Source organism: Agelaius tricolor, unplaced genomic scaffold, assembly GCF_023055355.1.
Source record: "Agelaius tricolor isolate 1412-34295 unplaced genomic scaffold, bAgeTri1.0.p SCAF_55, whole genome shotgun sequence".
Taxonomy (NCBI): Eukaryota; Metazoa; Chordata; class Aves; order Passeriformes; family Icteridae; genus Agelaius; species Agelaius tricolor.
In genome coordinates this window covers 1007775-1025382 of record NW_027269315.1, presented here as the reverse complement: position 1 = coordinate 1025382, position 17608 = coordinate 1007775, and the positions used below count along the sequence as shown (strand labels likewise).

General features: G+C 53.7%; 1 protein-coding gene across 1 annotated transcript in view; it reads left to right on the top strand.

Moving 5' to 3' along the window:
- Window positions 1-5471: 5471 nt before the first annotated feature.
- SLC4A8 (solute carrier family 4 member 8) overlaps window positions 5472-17608 on the top strand; it is a 30993-nt gene continuing 18856 nt past the window's right edge. The window contains exons 1-6 of the mRNA XM_071455988.1: window positions 5472-5655; window positions 12150-12231; window positions 13301-13435; window positions 13843-13978; window positions 14661-14821; window positions 16352-16537. Of these exons, the coding sequence (XP_071312089.1) occupies window positions 5611-5655; window positions 12150-12231; window positions 13301-13435; window positions 13843-13978; window positions 14661-14821; window positions 16352-16537 (745 nt within the window). The 5' untranslated portion in view covers window positions 5472-5610. The remainder of the gene's footprint in view (window positions 5656-12149; window positions 12232-13300; window positions 13436-13842; window positions 13979-14660; window positions 14822-16351; window positions 16538-17608) is intronic.

Here is a 17608-nt window from a genome sequence, read left to right as displayed (position 1 = left end):
CTCCTTTGAATCTTCCAATTTAACAGCTCTAAAGTATTTCCTTCATTCTCTCTGATCTCCATACCCCAAAGCACATTTCCAAATAATTCCAAACGATTCCTGTCATTCTGAAAGGATTCATAAAGACCTCCCTGAGCTCTGGCCCCTCCTGGTGAACCTTCACCCCAATCCTGGCCTTCCTACCCAGGGTCCCTGGGATGCCAAACCCATTTTCTTTCATTCCTTTTCTTAAATGAAGCCCTTAAAAATTCTTTCATGGCTTCAGGGGCTGGGTATTCCTGGGGATAACGCTGATTTTGGGCAGGATTTGGGAGGGAGTTTTTGAAGGAGAAGGGGGAAGTGGAGCTGTGTCCGTCTGGGGCACATCAGATGACAATGGCACAGGGACAGGTGACAAATGTGCTCCAGTTTGCTGCTCAAAGCCAATTTTCCTGCTGGTTTAGCCCATGGGAAGCGCTGGGGGAGGCTTGGGAGCCACACAGACATGGGATTGTCCAGCAGGATGTACTGAGGGTGGAGCGAGGGGCAGCTTGAGCTCCCCCAAGCTCCAGCCCAGCCCTTTTTGGGTGGGATCAGGCTCTGGGGGCTGCCCAGGGCGCTCCTGGGGGTTTCTCTGTCCCAAAATCCCCCTTTTCCTCCCAGACCTGCTGGACTCCGGGCTGGGTGCTGGAGGAGGGGACGCTCAGCCCCAGCGCTGAGGCTGCCCCGGGCTGTGAGCTGTGCCAGGAGCTTCTCCCCTCGGAGGCAGCGGGACACGCGGAATATCTGAGCCACCTGCTGCTCCACCTGGAGTAGGACTCGTCCTCCCAGTGGGAAATCCATGGATCTGCACCCTGAGCCACGGGACAGACTCTGGACATTTCCATGGGACAAACTCTGCACATTTCCATGGAAAGACTCTGGACATTTCCCATTTCCACGGGACAGACTCTGGACATTTCCATGGAAAGACTCTGGACATTTCCCATTTCCATGGAAGAAGCTCTGCACATTTCCACAGGACAGACCCTGGACATTCTGGACATTTCCCATCTCCATGGGACAGACTCGGGACATTTCCCATTTCCATGGAACAGGCTCTGGACATTCTGGACATTTCCCATTTCCATGGAGCAGACTCAGGAGATTTCCACAGGACAGACCCTGGACATTCTCGACATTTCCCATTTCCACAGGACAGACTCTGGACATTTCCACAGGACAGACCCTGGACATTCTGGACATTTCTCATTTCCATGGGACAGACTCTGGACATTTCCCATCTCCATGGGACAGACTCTGGACATTTCCACAGGACAGACCCTGGACATTCTGGACATTTCCCATCTCCATGGGACAGACTCGGGACATTTCCCATTTCCATGGAACAGGCTCTGGACATTTCCACAGGACAGACTCTGGACATTTCCACGGACAGACTCTGGACATTTCCATGGAAAGACTCTGGACATTTCCCATTTCCATGGAACAGGCTCTGGACATTTCCACAGGACAGACTCTGGACATTTCCATGGAAAGACTCTGGACATTTCCATGGAACAGGCTCTGGACAATTCCCATTTCCATGGAAAAGGCTCTGGACATTTCCACGGGACAGACTCTGGACATTCTGGACATTTCCCATTTCCATGGAACAGACCCTGGACATTTCCACAGGGCAGACTCTGGACATTTCCACGGACAGACTCTGGACATTTCCACAGGAGAGACCCTGGACATTCTGGATATTTCCCATCTCCATGGAACAGGCTCTGGACATTTCTCATTTCCACAGGACAGATTCTGGACATTTCCCATCTCCATGGAACAGACTCTGGACATTTCTCATTTCCACAGGACAGATTCTGGACATTTCCCATCTCCATGGAACAGACTCTGGACATTTCTCATTTCCACAGGACAGATTCTGGACATTTCCCATCTCCATGGAACAGACTCTGGACATTTCCCATCTCCATGGAACAGACTCTGGACATTTCCCATCTCCACGGGACAGACTCTGGACATTTCCCATTTCCAGGGGACAGACTCTGGACATTTCCAGGTTGGACTCAATGGCCTCGGGGGCTCCTCCAGCCCTGGGGCTGATGAGGATTCTGGTGCTGCTGCTGGTTTGGACTGGGAGCAGTTTCCACGTTCCCCATCCGTCTCCATTCTCCTGGGAATGTAGTCCCAGCTTTGGATCACCCTGGATGTGTTCTGTTATTGATCCCCGTTGATATCGAAGCTGATCCCATCCCGGGGTCTGGAGGTGTGAGGGGGAGCTGCAACTCCTGGGAAAAGGGAATTCCTCAAAATTGGCCTTTGACTGAGTGGAAATGAATCTTCCATAAACACTTAGGGATGCTTGGGAAGGCACGTTGGCTTTTTCTGGGAGTTTGGAAGGTTGGGTGGGACAATCTCAAGGTTTTTGGGGTCACTAAGAATTATTTTAATTCATGAATAGGAATTTGAGTATTTTATAGCATTTCCATCAGTGATATCCAATTCCCAAAGGAATTCACTGCAACACTGAGGAAATTGAGGCACAAAGCATCAGTTCCCAATCCCTCTTTTCCTTTGGGAAAATCTCATCTTAGGCTTTTCTATTTTGCAAGTTTCTCCCAAAGTGGATTTGGCATCTCCAGTTTGAGGGAACTTGTGTTGAAATGAAGAGCCAGGTTCTCCTCTAATTCCAGGGATTGGGAAGAATTGGAATCTTCAGCTCAAACACCTCCTCTTTGGCAGCCAGAAAAGCCAGGAGTGAAGTTTCTTCCCCAAAACAGAGCCATGTTAATGGATTTATTATTGACAAACTTCTGTGCGTCCCCAGGGTCCCTGGAACCATTTCCCAAGAGAAATCCCACAACTTTTCTTTCAACATTAGCTTTGACCTTGGATTCTCCATCCATGTGGATCTTGGAGCTGCTTCCAGCCCTGGGTAGAACCAGGGCCTTTATTTCACTGAAAATTGGTTTTCTCGGGGTTTTCTCGGGGTTTTCTTGGGGTTTTCTCGGGGTTTTCTCCGCACCACAATGAACTTTCCCACCACCATCTCCTGCTCCAAGTTTCCTCCTGTGGCTCCTCAAATTAATTTGGAGTATTTGATGATTATTTGAGGGTTTTATGCTCTTCTTAGGGGAGAAACCCTCATTTCCCAGGCGAATCCCTGGAAGCTGCAGCCCCAAAGCTGGAGCAATTTATTCCCATGGGTTGGAGCTGGCCAGGAGGGGAGGGATCCATCCTCACCCAGGAAATGGAATTCCCAAAGCAGGAGCACAGATGGTTTTTATCAGACTCAAAACTCCTGGTGTGGGGCTGGTGCAGCTCCAAAATGCCCAAAATGCTGTGGAAAATCCCCCTGGGAGCCTTTGGTCTGAGGGAATGTTGAGCCCAGGAGGGGCAGCAGTGAAAGCTCCACCAGCCCAGCCTCCCTCAAGGACATTTTTAGAGTGGGGGCAATTAATCCCCCCCCCTTCCAGATGTTCCCCAGGGATCTGGAACTTCCCTTTTGGATCTGCAGGGCAGGAAGGTGCCCTGGCTCCAAAATAGCTTTAATTGCAGGGTGCTGGTGGGGCCGTGGGTGGGCTGTGGCTGCTGGGGCCAGCCTGGGCTCCAGGTGGGTGGGAGCTGTTTTGGAGCTGGGTCAGGGCAGGTTCCCGGCAGGAGAAGTTGGGAAATCGGGAGTGGGTGAAGCTGTGCCAGCAGAACTCAGGGGAAGGGAGCCCCACTCTTGTTCTCCAAGCAGGGATGGAGAGGGTGATGGTGCTCCTGGGGAAACCACAGCAGCAAAAACGCAGCTGGAAATGGGATTTTGGGTGGAAAATGTTCATTTTTGGAGGTTTCTAATTCAGGGTTTAGGCTGTGGGAGGGGGAAGGGGCTGCACAGGTGCTGACATCGAGCCCTGGGCACGAATCTGTGCCCAAACAGCCCCAAATTCCAACATCCAACTCCTTTGGGGCCACATTTTCAGAGGAGACAGAAGAAATGAGGCTGGGGTTTCATCCCTCTCATGGGAGAGTGAGGAAAAAGGGAAATTTCCTGCCCAGGAATAGAATTTCTCTAAGGAAAAACTCTCTGGCTGCTGTGGTTGCCCCAAATCTTCTGGGAGCTGCTGGAAATGAGGGATGGGGGGGAGAATCATCTGCAGCAGGAGCCCATCTGTGCCACCAGTGAGGATGGGAAGTCATTAATGCCTCTGTTAATTAATAACTGCCCCTCGATTTCATCCCTCGCTAGGAGAAGGGAAATGTTCCGTGATCCTGCTGTGTTTGGACACGAGGAGGCAGAAACTGGAAATGGGATTAAAAAAAAACGAATCTCCAAGGAAGTCAGAGACTTCCAGGTGGTGTTTTGGGAGGAGTTGGAGGTGACAGCTCAACCCTCCCCAATTTCTGAACCTTTCCTGCTGGGACAAGGGGATTTTTGGGGAGCAAAAAAGGGCCAAGGGGATTTTGGGGGAGCAAAGGGCCGGGTTTAGCCTCAGCTGGGGGAAAAGGGGGGTGGGAGGTGGTGGAGGGGGCCAGGAGGGGACATGGGGGTCTGAGGGGGAGGTTGTGGGCATTGGGAGATTCCTGAGGGGACGGGAGTGAGCTGGGGGGTGGTCAGGATGGGTCTGGGGGGGTCAGGATGGATCTGGGGGGGTGAGGATGGATCTGGGGGGGTGCCAAGATGGATCTGGGGGGGTGAGGATGGTTTTGGGGGTACCAGGATGATGCTGGGGGGGTCAGGATGACCCTGGGGGGGGGTTCAGGATGGTGTTGGGGCGGGTCAGGATGGTGTTGAAGGTGATGCTGGGGAGGGGAACTGGGGGTGAAGCTGGGGAGGGTCTGGGGTGTCTGAGGGGATTTGGGGGTGACATTGGAGAGGATCTGAGGGGGAGGCTTGAGGGGATCAAGGAACGGTGAGAAGCAGAGCCAGGATGGTGCTGGGGGGGGTCAGAATGATGCTGGGGGGGGGGGGCAGGGTGGTTTTGGGGGGGGTCAAGATTGTGCTGGGGGGAGCCAGGATGGTTCTGGGGGTGTCAGGATGGCGCTGGGGGTACCAGGATGGTTTTGGGGGTGTCAGGATGGTGCTGGGGGTACCAGGATGGTACCAGGAGGTGCCAGGGTGGGCAGTGGCTAGGGAGGGGGCACCCCGGAGGGGCCGGGGAGATGCTGGGGGGTGGGGTGAGGGGGCAATCGGGGTGATGAGAGCGGGGCCGATCGGGGGATCCTGGGGCGCTGCTGCGGGCACCGGGGAGGGGGCAATGCCGGCGGGGGGGCGCTGAGTGCTGAAGGGAATGGGGGGAATCGGGAGGGCTGGGGGTCAGCCGAGGGCAGGCGCTGGAGGGGGGATGCGGCTGATGCTGGGGGGCACCAGGAGGGTCCTGGGCACGGTTCGGAAGGGTCAGAGCGGGGCTGGGGAGGGAATCGGGGCTGGGGGCCGCAGGAAACCCGCGGGCATCGCCCCTCCCGGCCCTGCCTCCTCCTCCCCCTCCTCCTCCTCCTCGTCCTCCTCCTCCTCCTCCTGCTGCTGCTGCCGCCGCCGGCCTGGGCGGGGTTTGGCCCCGGCACCGGCGATGCTGGAGCCGGTGTGAGCGGCACCGGCCCCCCCTGGCCCCCGCCCCGGGGGGGTGCCCGGGCCCAGCCATGCCCGCCGGCAGCAACGAGCCCGATGGCATCCTCAGCTACCAGGTGGGGCCGGCGGGCGGGGGGTGCCCGGTGCCCCCGGGCCGGCCGGAGGATGCTCCGTGCCCGCTTCACTGCGGCATTTCCGACCGAGGGGGGGGGAGAGGGGAGGATTCTGCAATGGGGGGGGGCAAGGGGAGCGCGGAGGGGGTGAAGGGCACCAGCGGTGGGGGGGGAGGTGTCCGTGAATTGGGGTGCCGGGGGTGGGGGGTCCGGCCTCGCAAAGGGGGGGGGGCTCGAGGTGGGCGCAGGAGGGAGGGGAAGGGGGGGAAGGGCACCTGCGTGGGGCTGCGGGGGGGTCCTCGCCGGCCCCCCCCGGCTCCTCCTCTGCATCTGCCTGTGCCTCCCTCCTGCCCCCCCTCCCCCGAGCGGCTCTTGGGAGAGGAGACAAAGGCCACTGTCCCCGCCGAGCTCCGGCACTGTCCCCCCCTCCTGTCCTCCAGTCACTGTCCCCCTATCACTGCCACCCGTCACTGTCCCCCCCGGTCACTGTCCCCCTATCACTGCCACCCTGCACTGTCCCCCCCGTCATTGTCCCCCCCGGTCACTGTCCCCCTATCACTGCCACCCTGCACTGTCCCCCCCGTCATTGTCCCCCCCGGTCACTGTCCCCCATCACTGCCCCCTATCACCGCCACCCTGCACTGTCCCCCCCGGTCACTGTCCCCCTCATCCCCCATCACTGTCCCCCTGTCACTGTCCCCCATCACTGCCACTCTGCACTGTCCCCCCCCATCACTGTCCCCCCCCGGTCATTGTCCCCCTGTCATTGTCCCCCCATTACTGCCACCCTGCACTCTCCCCTGTCACCGGCTCCGTGTCCTCCCATCACTGTCCCCCTGTCACTGTCCCCCTGTCACAGCCCCACAGTTTGGGGGCTCAGGGGTTGTGCCCGTGCCTGGGCAGGAGGGGATAGGGGACACCAGGGCTGTGCCCCCCTTGGGCTGTGCCCCCCTTGGGCTGTCCCCCCCTTTCAGCGTCTCCTTGTCCCTGTCCCCCCTGCCCCCCCCCTCCCCCCCCAGGACTGTCCGGAGCTGCTCTGGGTGGGAATTAATTAATGAGAGGTTGGGAATTAACGAATCTGCCCGGAAATCACTGCGTGAATGGAGTTTCTGTCCCCCTGCCCTGTGACCATGGTGTCCTGGGGATGTCCTGGCTGTGACCAGAGGCTCCCTCCCCAGCCCCGTTTTGGGGGTACAGGGACCCCTCCCCTCCCCCAGTCGCAGCCAGGGGGTCCCTGGGGTGACACGGCCCAGGGGACCCCAGGGTTTTGTCCCAGGGGGATGGAGAGGGGTCAGGGGGGGTCTCTCTGTCACCTCAGCAGCCTCCAGGTCCCCCCTGTTACCCTCATCCCATCAGAACAGTGGGTCAGTTATTAATTAATTATTAATTATTAATTGCACCTTGGGCCAGGTGAGTGACATCAATCCTGCCAGCGCTGCTGGTGGCCGCTCCTGGTGTGCCCTGGGCTGGGGGCCAGGGGGGCTCGGGGCTGGTCCTGAGCCTCTGTTTGGGGCTTTTCCTCATCCTCAATTACCCCAAAACATCCCCAGAGCAGGAGATTTTCATTCCTAACCTGAGGAGTTGCAGGGAGCCAGGGAAACTGAGGCAGGACCCCCAAAGATCCCTGTGGGGGACACAAAATCCCAACAAAATATGGATTTAGAGAGGGAGAGAGGACACACAGGAGGAGGCAGAGACTGGAAAATGGGATGAAAAAAGGGCATTTCCAAGGAAGTCTGAGACTTCCAGGTGGTGTTTTGGGAAGAGTTGGAGGTGACAGCTCAACCCTCCCCAATTTCTGAACCTTCCCTGCTGGGACAAGGGGATTTTGGGGAGCAAAAAAGGGCCAAGGGGATTTTTGGGGAGCAAATAAGGGCCAAGGGGATTTTTGGGGAGCAAAGGGCCGGGTTTGGCCTCAGCTGGGAGCAAAGGGGGATGAGAGGTGGTAGAGGAGGCCAGGAGGGGACATGGGGTGGGAATTTGTGGGGTTTGGGAGGTTCCCAAAGGGATGTGACATGGAGGGGGATGGAAATGGCTTTTCCTGCCTTGCTCCAGCCATTCCTGATTTCATTCCTAGTAGCAACAATTCCTTTCAGTCTCCCCAGAAAACAACTTCCAGGCAGCCAAACTGAGGTTTTTTCCTTAGAAAACAGCAAATTGAAGCAAGTCTGGCTGATCTCAGACTCCAGGGTGAGTGATGCCAAGCTCAGCACCCCCCTTGCAGCCCAGTTTGGGTGATTTGGTGCTTGCCAGGCTGTTGGCAGTGGAGGAGGATGGAGAGGCAAGGCTGGTGCCCATCCAGGCATCCTGGGATAACCCCTGCTTTGGAGCCATCCCCCTTCCTGCTCCATCCCACCCCAAACCCACAGCTCCACAGCCATAAATCCTCATCCCCCTGAATGTCCTTGGGGGAACAGCCCCTCCCAGTCTGTTGCTCCAGGACACGAAATAAAACTGGAATCTCCAAGGTAAAAAAGAGGGAAGATTGATTTCTGACTCCAACATTTATAGATTTTCAAAAGTGACAGTGGATTGGAGGATGACAGTGGAAAAACCAACAGCCCATCAAGTTTCTCCTCCTCCATAAAAGAATCCAAAGCAATTAATTATTTACATAAAGTCCGTAAGAAAGTTCATTGCAAAAAATATAAATATCAGAAGGCTGAAAAGAACTTAAAAAACCAGACCAACACTGAGTGGCCTGACTGGGACCGGGGCAGTTTGGAGGGGCAGCATTTCCCTCACTGTGATTTTGGGGATGTGTCCAGGGAAGGGCCGTGGGATGTCAGAGCATCCCACCGCTGCCACCTGCCCCTCCTAAAGCTCCTGGAGCCTCAATCCTGGTTAATAACCCTCAGTGGGGCTCCGAGCTTGGTCCCGGCGGGATTTTCCCAGCCCAGCCCTCGGTGTCACCTTCCCCGGCCGGGCCATTTGACACCCGGGTCACCTTTCCGGGCAGGTGACCTCTGCCGGGAGCTCAGTGACGCAAACGACTCTGGAGGATGGAGATGCCGGATTCGCTCAGCTCGGGGACTCGGGCAGAGCTGGAGAGGGAGGAGAGGAGAAATGAGGCTTGTCCGGAGCTTCAGGACAGGCTCTGGTTGATGGGGATCCCCCAAGGGATGGGGCTTGTGCTAAAGTGAGACCTTCCTGGAATTCCCTGATTTTCTGCAGGAAATTTGGATGGAAACAGCCCTGCCCGTGATGTAGTTTGTACCTCACTTTTTCATCTTGACTTTTTTTTTTCATCAAATAATTAAACCATCTATCTCTACATTATCCAAATCACTTATCATCAATACATTCAATTAACCTTCCTCTACATTTCCTATTATTAAAAAAAACAGTCAGCCACCACAACCACCCCCAAAGACATAGAATTAACCCCAGAACTACCCCCCCCCCCCAAAAAAAACCAACCAAACATAAATACAAACCATGATGATAAATCATCAACCAATCACCCACCAGCTTATAGAAAGCAGGGCACTTATATCAGCTCTGGCTGATGAGGATCCCCCAGGGGATGGGGCTTGTGCTAAAGTGAGACCTTTCTGGAATTCCCTGATTTTCTGCAGGAAATTTGGATGGAAACAGCCCTGCCCATGATGTTTCTTTTCCTGACAGTTTGTACCTCACTTTTTCATCTTGACTTTTTTTTTTTTCATCAAATAATTAAACCATCTATCTCTACATTATCCAAATCACTTATCATCAATACTTTCAATTAACCTTCCTCTACATTTCCTATTATTAAAAAAACCAATCAGCCACCATCATCACTCCACAACCACCCCCAAAGACATAGAATTAACCCCAGAACTACCCCCCCAAAAAAACCCCAAACATAAATAACATAAATACAAACCATGATGATAAATCATCAACCAATCACCCACCAAATTTTACGTCCTTGTAGCTTATAGAAAGCATGGCACTTATATCAGCTCTGGCTGATGAGGATCCCCCAAGGGATGGGGCTTGTGCCAAAGCGAGACCTTCCAGGAATTTTCTGCAGGAAATTTGGATGGAAACCAGCCCTGCCCATGATGTTTCTTTTCCTGACAGTTTGTACCTCACTTGTTCTTTGGGAATTTGGGTTTAAAATCCACCCAAATGCTGATTGTCCTTCCCCTGGCAGGATGTGGTGTTTTCACCCCATTCTGCAGAATTTTCCATAAACCAGAGCTGGATTCTTCCCTTCCACTGGGTTTTCTGAGTGTGCAGAGTTTTGGGGAGTGTAAATAATCCTGGGTTGGCACCCTGGATTCTGATTCCGTCCCTTTTTGTCTCTGGAGCTGAGGGACACAAGGTGCCACCTTGTCCTGAGGGAATCTGACCCCTGATCCATCTGGAGTCCCCCAAAACCGGGGACTGACATGGGGATGAAGGAATGGCCTGGATGGGAAAGGACCCACGAGGTCACAGCAGTGACAATGTGACCCTCTCTGGGAGAATCCCAGGGGCTCTGCTGGGGCTGTGCTCCCCCTGATGGAGGGAAAACTCCTCCAAATCCTGCTGGAGCTTCCCTGGCGTGCAGGAGGGGAGGTTTGACAAAATGTCTTTTTGGGGAGAAAGAGGCTTGGATTGAGGGAGGATTGAATCTGCCCCTCCCAAATCCCTGTTCACTCCCGCTGCCACAGCTGTGCTCAAATTTGCCATTTTATTAAAGTTCCCATTTTAAATTGTGATTTATCGAGCCCTTTCACCCTGTGCCTTTTCCAGGGTTGGGTTTAGTCCCTTTTGGTGGCTCTGGAGGGTGCTGGGAAGGGCAGGAGGGTGGTGATGGATGTCACTGGAGCAAGGACAGAAGAGCCACTGGCGCAGGAAAATCCGGCTGCTGGGCAACGTGGGGAGGGCAGGTCCAGGAGCAGGCAGGGGAAGTGTCATTCTGGTTTGATGTGTGCAGGAGTGGGTTAGCTGGTGTAAAGGTTTCACCTAAGAGGCTGGGGGAGAACAGGGCCAGGGAGACGAGTAGGGAGAGTATTAGTACGACACCTAGAATGTCTTTAGTGGTGCAGTATGGGTGGAAGGGGATTTGGTCGCAGTCTGAGGGTTATTTGAGCCTGTTTTGTGGAGGAAGGTGAGATGGACGAGTGTGAGGCCCACAATGATGAATGGGAGGAGGAAATGGAGGGCAAAGAATCGAGTTAGTGTGGGGTTATTGACAGAGAATAACCTCAGGCTCATTTGACTAGCGTTTGTCCAATGTAGGGGATTGGACAAGGGAGTGACAGTGAACTCTGGAATTGATGCTCAGGCACCAGCAGTCATTCCCAGCAGGAATGTTTGCTCCTCTTCCTCATCAAACTCACCAGTGCCTGGGAGGCAGCCGAAGATTTTCCATCCGTTGGTTAAAGCAGGAATTTGGGGGGAGCAGATTCCCCGAGAGTTGTTCCAGCTGAAATCATAATCCATTATTTATTCTCCATTTTCCAATCACCTCACAGCATCATTGTCAATACAAGGGCAGCGTCTGCCTGGTGGTGTTGGAAACTTTCCCTACAGATTCCAGCTGTGGTTGCTCTGAGCTGGTTGCCCAGGCATGGGGGAGCTCTTGCTCCTGGAATTTCATCCAGCAGCCCCTCCAGTTCCCCCAGTTCCCTCAGGATTTTGCTCCTTTTCCACCTTCACTTTCAGGAATCAAAATCTGGGTGTGGTTTTTGTTGTTTGAATCATTTTTGGTCGCCATGATGGCATCAAGGCAAGTTGGACCTCATCCACTCATCCCAAATTTTCCCCTTCAGCCTTTAAATGAGGAATAATTGGACAACTGATGGAAAATATGGGTTATTGGGCATTGCAGGGTGTTTGTTTGCACAGATTTTTATGGGATTTTGGTTTTCTTGGGGGCACAAGGAGAGGGGAGGTGAGCAGTGGTGATTCTTTCCTTTAGTATTTGAAGCATAAAAGAATCATGGAATGGTTTGGGTTGGAAAACCATTGGACCATCCTGCTCCACCCCTCTGCCATGGACAGGGATACTTCCCATGAGCCCAGGTTGCTCAGAAATCTCAATTAAAAAATGGGAGATGCTGTTTTCCATGGGGAACTCACACCAAGGGGAGCCTGAGCCTCTGCAGGACCTTGAAGGATTTTGGAGGTCATTGGTGGCCACGTCCTGTGGCCAAGAGCTGCCCAGGGAGTCCTGCAGGAGCCACCCTGAGACCAAAAGTGGCTCTTTTCCCCCAGCTTGGAAATCCCTGTGTATTTTTTCCTTTTTTAAGAAATCAAGCACAAAAACAAAGCAGGGGGTTGAGTACTTTTAGGTCTGAAATGCCCAAATTTGGGTCTGAAGTCCCTCTCCCCCCACAGTAACCCTTTCAGACTCCCATCGTGTACATAGATGGATTTATTTGGGATTGGGAAAAGAACCTTCCACAAGTCCTTGTTTTTTGGGCTGTGCCTGGAGGAGAAGCCGTGATCCTCGTGGAATGGTGGATGGACAGGGAGCTCCACAGACCCATCCCCACGTTTTCCCTTCTTCTCCTCTTTAGAGACACGACGAGGAGGCCGTGATTGACCAGGGCAGGACGAGCAATGTGGTCAACATCCACTATGAGAAGGAGGAGCTGGAAGGTGAGATCCTGCAGGGATCCTGCTGAGATCCTGGTGAGATCCTGTGGGGATCCTGCTGAGAACTTGCTGGGATCCTGCTGAGATCCAACTGAGATCCTGCTGAGATCCAACTGAGATCTCACTGAGATCCTGCTGGGATCCTGCTGAGAACTTGCTGGGATCCTGCTGGGACCCTGCTGGAATCCTGCTGAGATCCTGCTGGAATCCTGCAGGGATCCTGTTGGAATCCTGCAGGGATCCTGCTGAAATCCCACTGAGATCCTGCTGGGATCCTGCTGGGATTCTGCTGAGATCCCACTGAGATCCTGCTGGGATCCTGCTGAGATCCTCCTGGGTTCCTGCTGAGATCCTGCTGGGATTCTGCTGGAGGAGCCACCAGGCCCTGGGAAAAAGTCCCTGCAATGTCCCTTGCCTGGTGTCACATCAAGAGCAGCAAAACCTGTTGTGGTTCTTGATTAAACAACAAATTATTGATTTATTTTTTAATGCAATGGCTTTTAAAGCCCTGGTGGAGGCCCGGTGTGAAATATCCACGGGGTTGGATAATTCCCATCTGCTTTTCCCACAGCAGCTGCTCCTGGCTTGGAGAGGGCAGGAGAATCATTTGATGTGGTGCAGATTCCCTGTTTTCCTCCTGGAGTTCATCGTCATGGGGCTCCTTTGAGCTTTCCTTGTCACCTTCTGCCATAAAAAGATTTCAAAACTATAATTATTGTATTATCTCCTGCTTAATGAGCAAATCTGAGGGGTGGTGGTGGTGGTGTTGTCCAGCCCAAGCTGGAATTCGAGAAGGGTTTTGGCGCTTTCAGGGCACATTTAGGTGACCCCAAGCCATCCCTTGGTGTGAAGCTTGAGTAAAACAGGCTTGGAAAAAAGGGCAGGTCTGGCAAAGTCAGGGATCCACTGAAATTTACATTAAGGGAAATCGCTGCGGGATTTTTGGGGTGTCCTTTGTGGGGCCTTGCTGAACCTTGCAGGTCCCTGAGGAGCTGCCCTGACTCGGTGGCTTCCTCCTGGGGTGGCTGTGCTGGCTGAACCACCAATCATTGCCCCCACCCTGTTCTGCCAGGCCACCGGACCCTGTACGTGGGCGTGCGGATGCCGCTGGTGCGCCAGAGCCACCGGCACCACCGCGCCCACAGCCAGAAGCACCGGAAACGGGAGCGGGAGAAGGACGCGGTGCCCGCCGAGCAGGGATACCACTGTGAGTCCTCCTGGGGTGCCCACCATGCCACTGCCCAGCCAGGTCCCTGGGGACACTCTGTGGGGCTGTTTCACTGAGGAAAAGGGGCTTTTTTAAAAACAAGACTCTCCTTTTCCCAAAATTTTTTCTTGTTTTAGAGTTAAGTAAAATTAAAAAAAAAAAAATCTATGATGGATTTAGGGATCCTGGTGTAAAACTGGAGGTGTGGGGAAGGAAAGCAGGCCATCCTTATGGAGCTTGGGATGGAGGCTCCACTTTGCCCTGTGAGAGCCCAGAGGGAGCTGTGGGAGAGGGGCCAGCCCAGCGTTTATGGCTGGACTGGTCCCAGTGTGATGCCACTGGAATGTGAGCGTGCCAGGATGGATCCAGGCTCAGTAATGGGATGGGGAATCTCCTTCTGTCCCCAGACACCCCATCCCAGCGGGTCCAGTTCATCCTGGGCATGGAGGAGGACGAGCAGCACGTTCCTCATGACTTGTTCACGGAGCTGGATGAGATCTGCGTGAAGGAGGGGGAAGATGCCGAGTGGAAGGAGACGGCCAGGTAAATAAATCCCTGGGATTTGGGAATGGCAGGAAGCTGTGTCAGGAGGTGTTTAGGTTGGATACTGGGAAAAGGTTCTTCCCCTGCTGGAACAGCTCCCCAGGGAATGGTCACAGCCCCGAGGCTGCCAGAGCTGCAGGAGTGTTTGGACAAAGCTCTCTGGGACTGGTGGGATTTTGGGGTGTCTGGGCAGGGCCAGGGATTGGACTTGATGATCTTTGAGGGTCTCTTCCCACTTAGGAGATTCCATGGTTCTAGAGGACAGGGAATGCTTGGTTTGGGGATTAGTGGGATTTTCGGGGTTATCCTGGGCCAGAAGTTGGCCTTGATGGTCCTCTTGGGTCCCTTCCAATTCCAGAGATTCCATGATCCTGTGATCCTCATAGGTCCCTTCCACCTCTGGAATTGATTCCATGTTTCCAGAGGCTAGGGACAGCTCTAAGTGGGATTGTTGGGGTGTCCTGCACAGGGGTTGCCGTTTATGATCCTCGTGGGTCCCTTCCAGCTGAGGATATTCCAGCATTCCGTGATCCCTGCTGCCAGCTGCAGTGGCAGAGGAGTTCTCTGGGACATGGAACTTTCCCAGCTGCAGGAACCTCCTCCAGCCTCTCCACGCTTTTATCCGAGGAGCTGCAGGGCTGGAGCCTTTTTCTCTCTGGCTGATCCCACCCCAAATCCACAGGTGGCTGAAATTCGAGGAGGACGTGGAGGATGGGGGCGAGCGCTGGAGCAAACCCTACGTGGCCACGCTGTCCCTGCACAGCCTCTTCGAGCTGCGCAGCTGCATCATCAACGGCACCGTGCTGCTGGACGTGCGCGCCACCAGCGTCGAGGACATCGCCGGTACCGGGGGGGAAATCCTGCCCTGTGCTTGGGGCTCCCAGCTGGCCTGATGGGGCTCTGTCTTGGTTTGGAAAGACAGGTGCCTGCTAAGGAAGGCAGGAGCCTCTCCTGAAATGGAGAATGTAAAACCCTTTCCCTCCGAATTGCTATAAAATTTAAATTAAGGGGCTCTCAGGCAAAAAATATGGGAGCAGGAAATAACAGTTCCTTAACAGAGAAGAAAATAAAAGGATAAAATAAACAATGCAGTGAACTAAAATAACACTGACAGAGTCAGAAGCCAACCTGACACCCTGTGGGTCAGGGTGTTGGTATCAGTCCAGTTGGAATTGTGGCTGCAGCCCTCCTTCAGTGTCAGGGCTGGTTCTGTTGGAGCAGGGATCCTGTAGGAAAGGGTGGAGTCTTCCTCAAAGATCCAGTGGAAGAGGCAGCTGGTCCTCTGGGAATCCAGTGCAGAAGCTGTGCTGGTGTTCCAGAATCTCAGATTGTATCTGGGTAGGAATGTTTGAAATCTCAGATTGTATCCAGGTAGGAATGTTTGAAATCTCAGATTCTATCTGGGTAGGAATGTTTGAAATCTCAGATTGTATCTGGGTAGGAATGTGAAATCTCAGATTGTATCCAGGTAGGAATGTTTGAAATCTCAGATTCTATCCAGGTAGGAATGCTTGGCTCCTCCCTCTGGGCTCTCATCTCCCAATGGGATGCTGTAGTTCTTATCAGCCATGCAGGGTCATTCCATAGCTGTTATCAGCTGATGTCCCCTCCCGAGGGAGGAGTGATTGTGGAAGAGATAAGAAAAACCTGCCCACTTGACAAAAGACAACTGCCACGCAGATGGTGATAGAATACATCCTGCCTTGCAATCTGGAACAGGTTCCTAGGATGGGAGTGGGCTCTGGGTGTGCAGCTCTTGCTGGCAGTGTGGGGTCCTTTGGAAAGTGATTTTTGGGTTAGACAGAGACTGGAGCAAAGTTGTGCAGCAAAAAAGAGCATATTCTGCAGTAAAAAGGAGAATGTTCTGCAGCAAAAAGAAGAATATTCTGCAGTAAAAGGGAGAATATTCTGTAGTAAAAGGAGAATATTCTGTAATAAAAGGAGAATATTCCGTAGTAAAAAGGAGAATATTTTGTAGTAAAAGGGAGAATGTTCTGCAGGAAAAGGGAGAATATTCTGTATAAAAGGAGAATATTCTGCAGTAAAAAGGAGAATATTCTCCCTTTTACTGCAATACTTTACTTTACTTTTTACTTTACTTTTCTCAGTAAAAAGGAGAATATTCTGCAGCAAAAAGGAGAATATTCTGCAGCAAAAAAGGAGAATGTCCTGCACATTTTTGAGTATTTCAGGACCTGGCTGTTTGGTTCTCCCTAAGAGCTGACCCTCGTTCAATAACGACTCACTCCAAGCCATTTCCTCACATTACTCTGATTTAATTCTCCCTCCACACTCCGGGGTTCAGGGCTATAGGGGCAGAGTAGCTGTGGCAGGGCAGGACCATGCTCTGACCTGGTGTCCCTGTCCTCCCAGACCTGATCCTGGCCCAGCAGGAGCCCTCGCCGGAGTTCGACGAGCGCACGCGGGCCAAGGTCCGGGAGGTGCTGCTGAAGAAGCACCACCACCAGAACGAGAGGAAGAGGAACAACCTCCTGCCCATTGTGCGCTCCTTTGCTGATGTCAGCAAGAAACAGGACCTGCACCTGCTGGAGAAGCCAGGTGAGGTTCTGCGGGGTTTGGGGCTGGGTGAGGTTCTGTGGGGTTTGGAGACAGGTGAGGTTCTGCAGGCCTTGGGGCCAGGTGAGGTTCTGTGGGGTTTGGGGCCAGGTGAGGTTCTGTGGGGTTTGGGGCTAGGTGAGGTTCTGTGGGGTTTGGAAACAGATGAGGTCCTGCAGGGCTTGGAGCAAGGTGAGGTTCTGCAGGGCTTGGGGCCACGGGAGGTTCTGTGGGGTTTGGGGACAGGTGAGGTTCTGCAGTGTATGGAACCAGGTGAGGTTCTGCATGGTTTGGAGCCAGGTGAGGTTCTGCAGGGCTTATAAGCAGGTGAGGTCCTGCAGGGCTTGGGGCCAGGTGAGGTTCTGTGGGGTTTGAATCAGGTGAGTTCTGTTGGGTTTGGAGCCAGGTGAGGTCCTGCATGGTTTGGAGCCAGGTGAGGTTCTGTGTGGTTTGGAGCTAGGTGAAGTTCTGTGGGGTTTGGGGCCAGGTGGGGCTCTGCAGGCTTGGAGCCAGGTGAGGCTCTGCAGGGGTTTGGAGCCAAGTGAGGTTCTGTGGGGTTTGGGGCCAGGTGAGGTTCTGTGGGGTTTGGGGCCAGGTGAGGTTCTGTGGGGTTTGGGGTCAGGTGAGGTTCTGTGGGGTTTGGGGACAGGTGAGGTTCTGCAGGGTAAAGAACCAGGTGAGGTCCTTCAGGGCTTGGAGCCAGGTGAGGTTTTTGCCAGGTTTTAGCACCAGCTGGACGTTTCTGCCAGGCTTTTACACAAAGGGAAGATTTCTGCAGGGATTTGGGGCCAGGTGAGGGTTCTGCCAGTTTTCAGCACCAGGTGAGGGTTTCTGGAGGAGATTGTCACGGGGTGAAGGTTCCTGTCAGATCTGGCACCAGCTGAAGGTTTCTATTAGAGTTTGGCACCAAGTGACGTTTTCTCCAGGAATTTGCACTGGGTGAAGTTTTCTCCCAGGGCTTTAGCACCAGGTGAGGTCTTCTGCCTGTCCTTAGCCTGAGGTGAAAGTTTCTCCAGGGATTTGACACCAGCTGAGGGTTTCTCCAGGCTTTGGCACCAGATGGGGTTTTCTGGG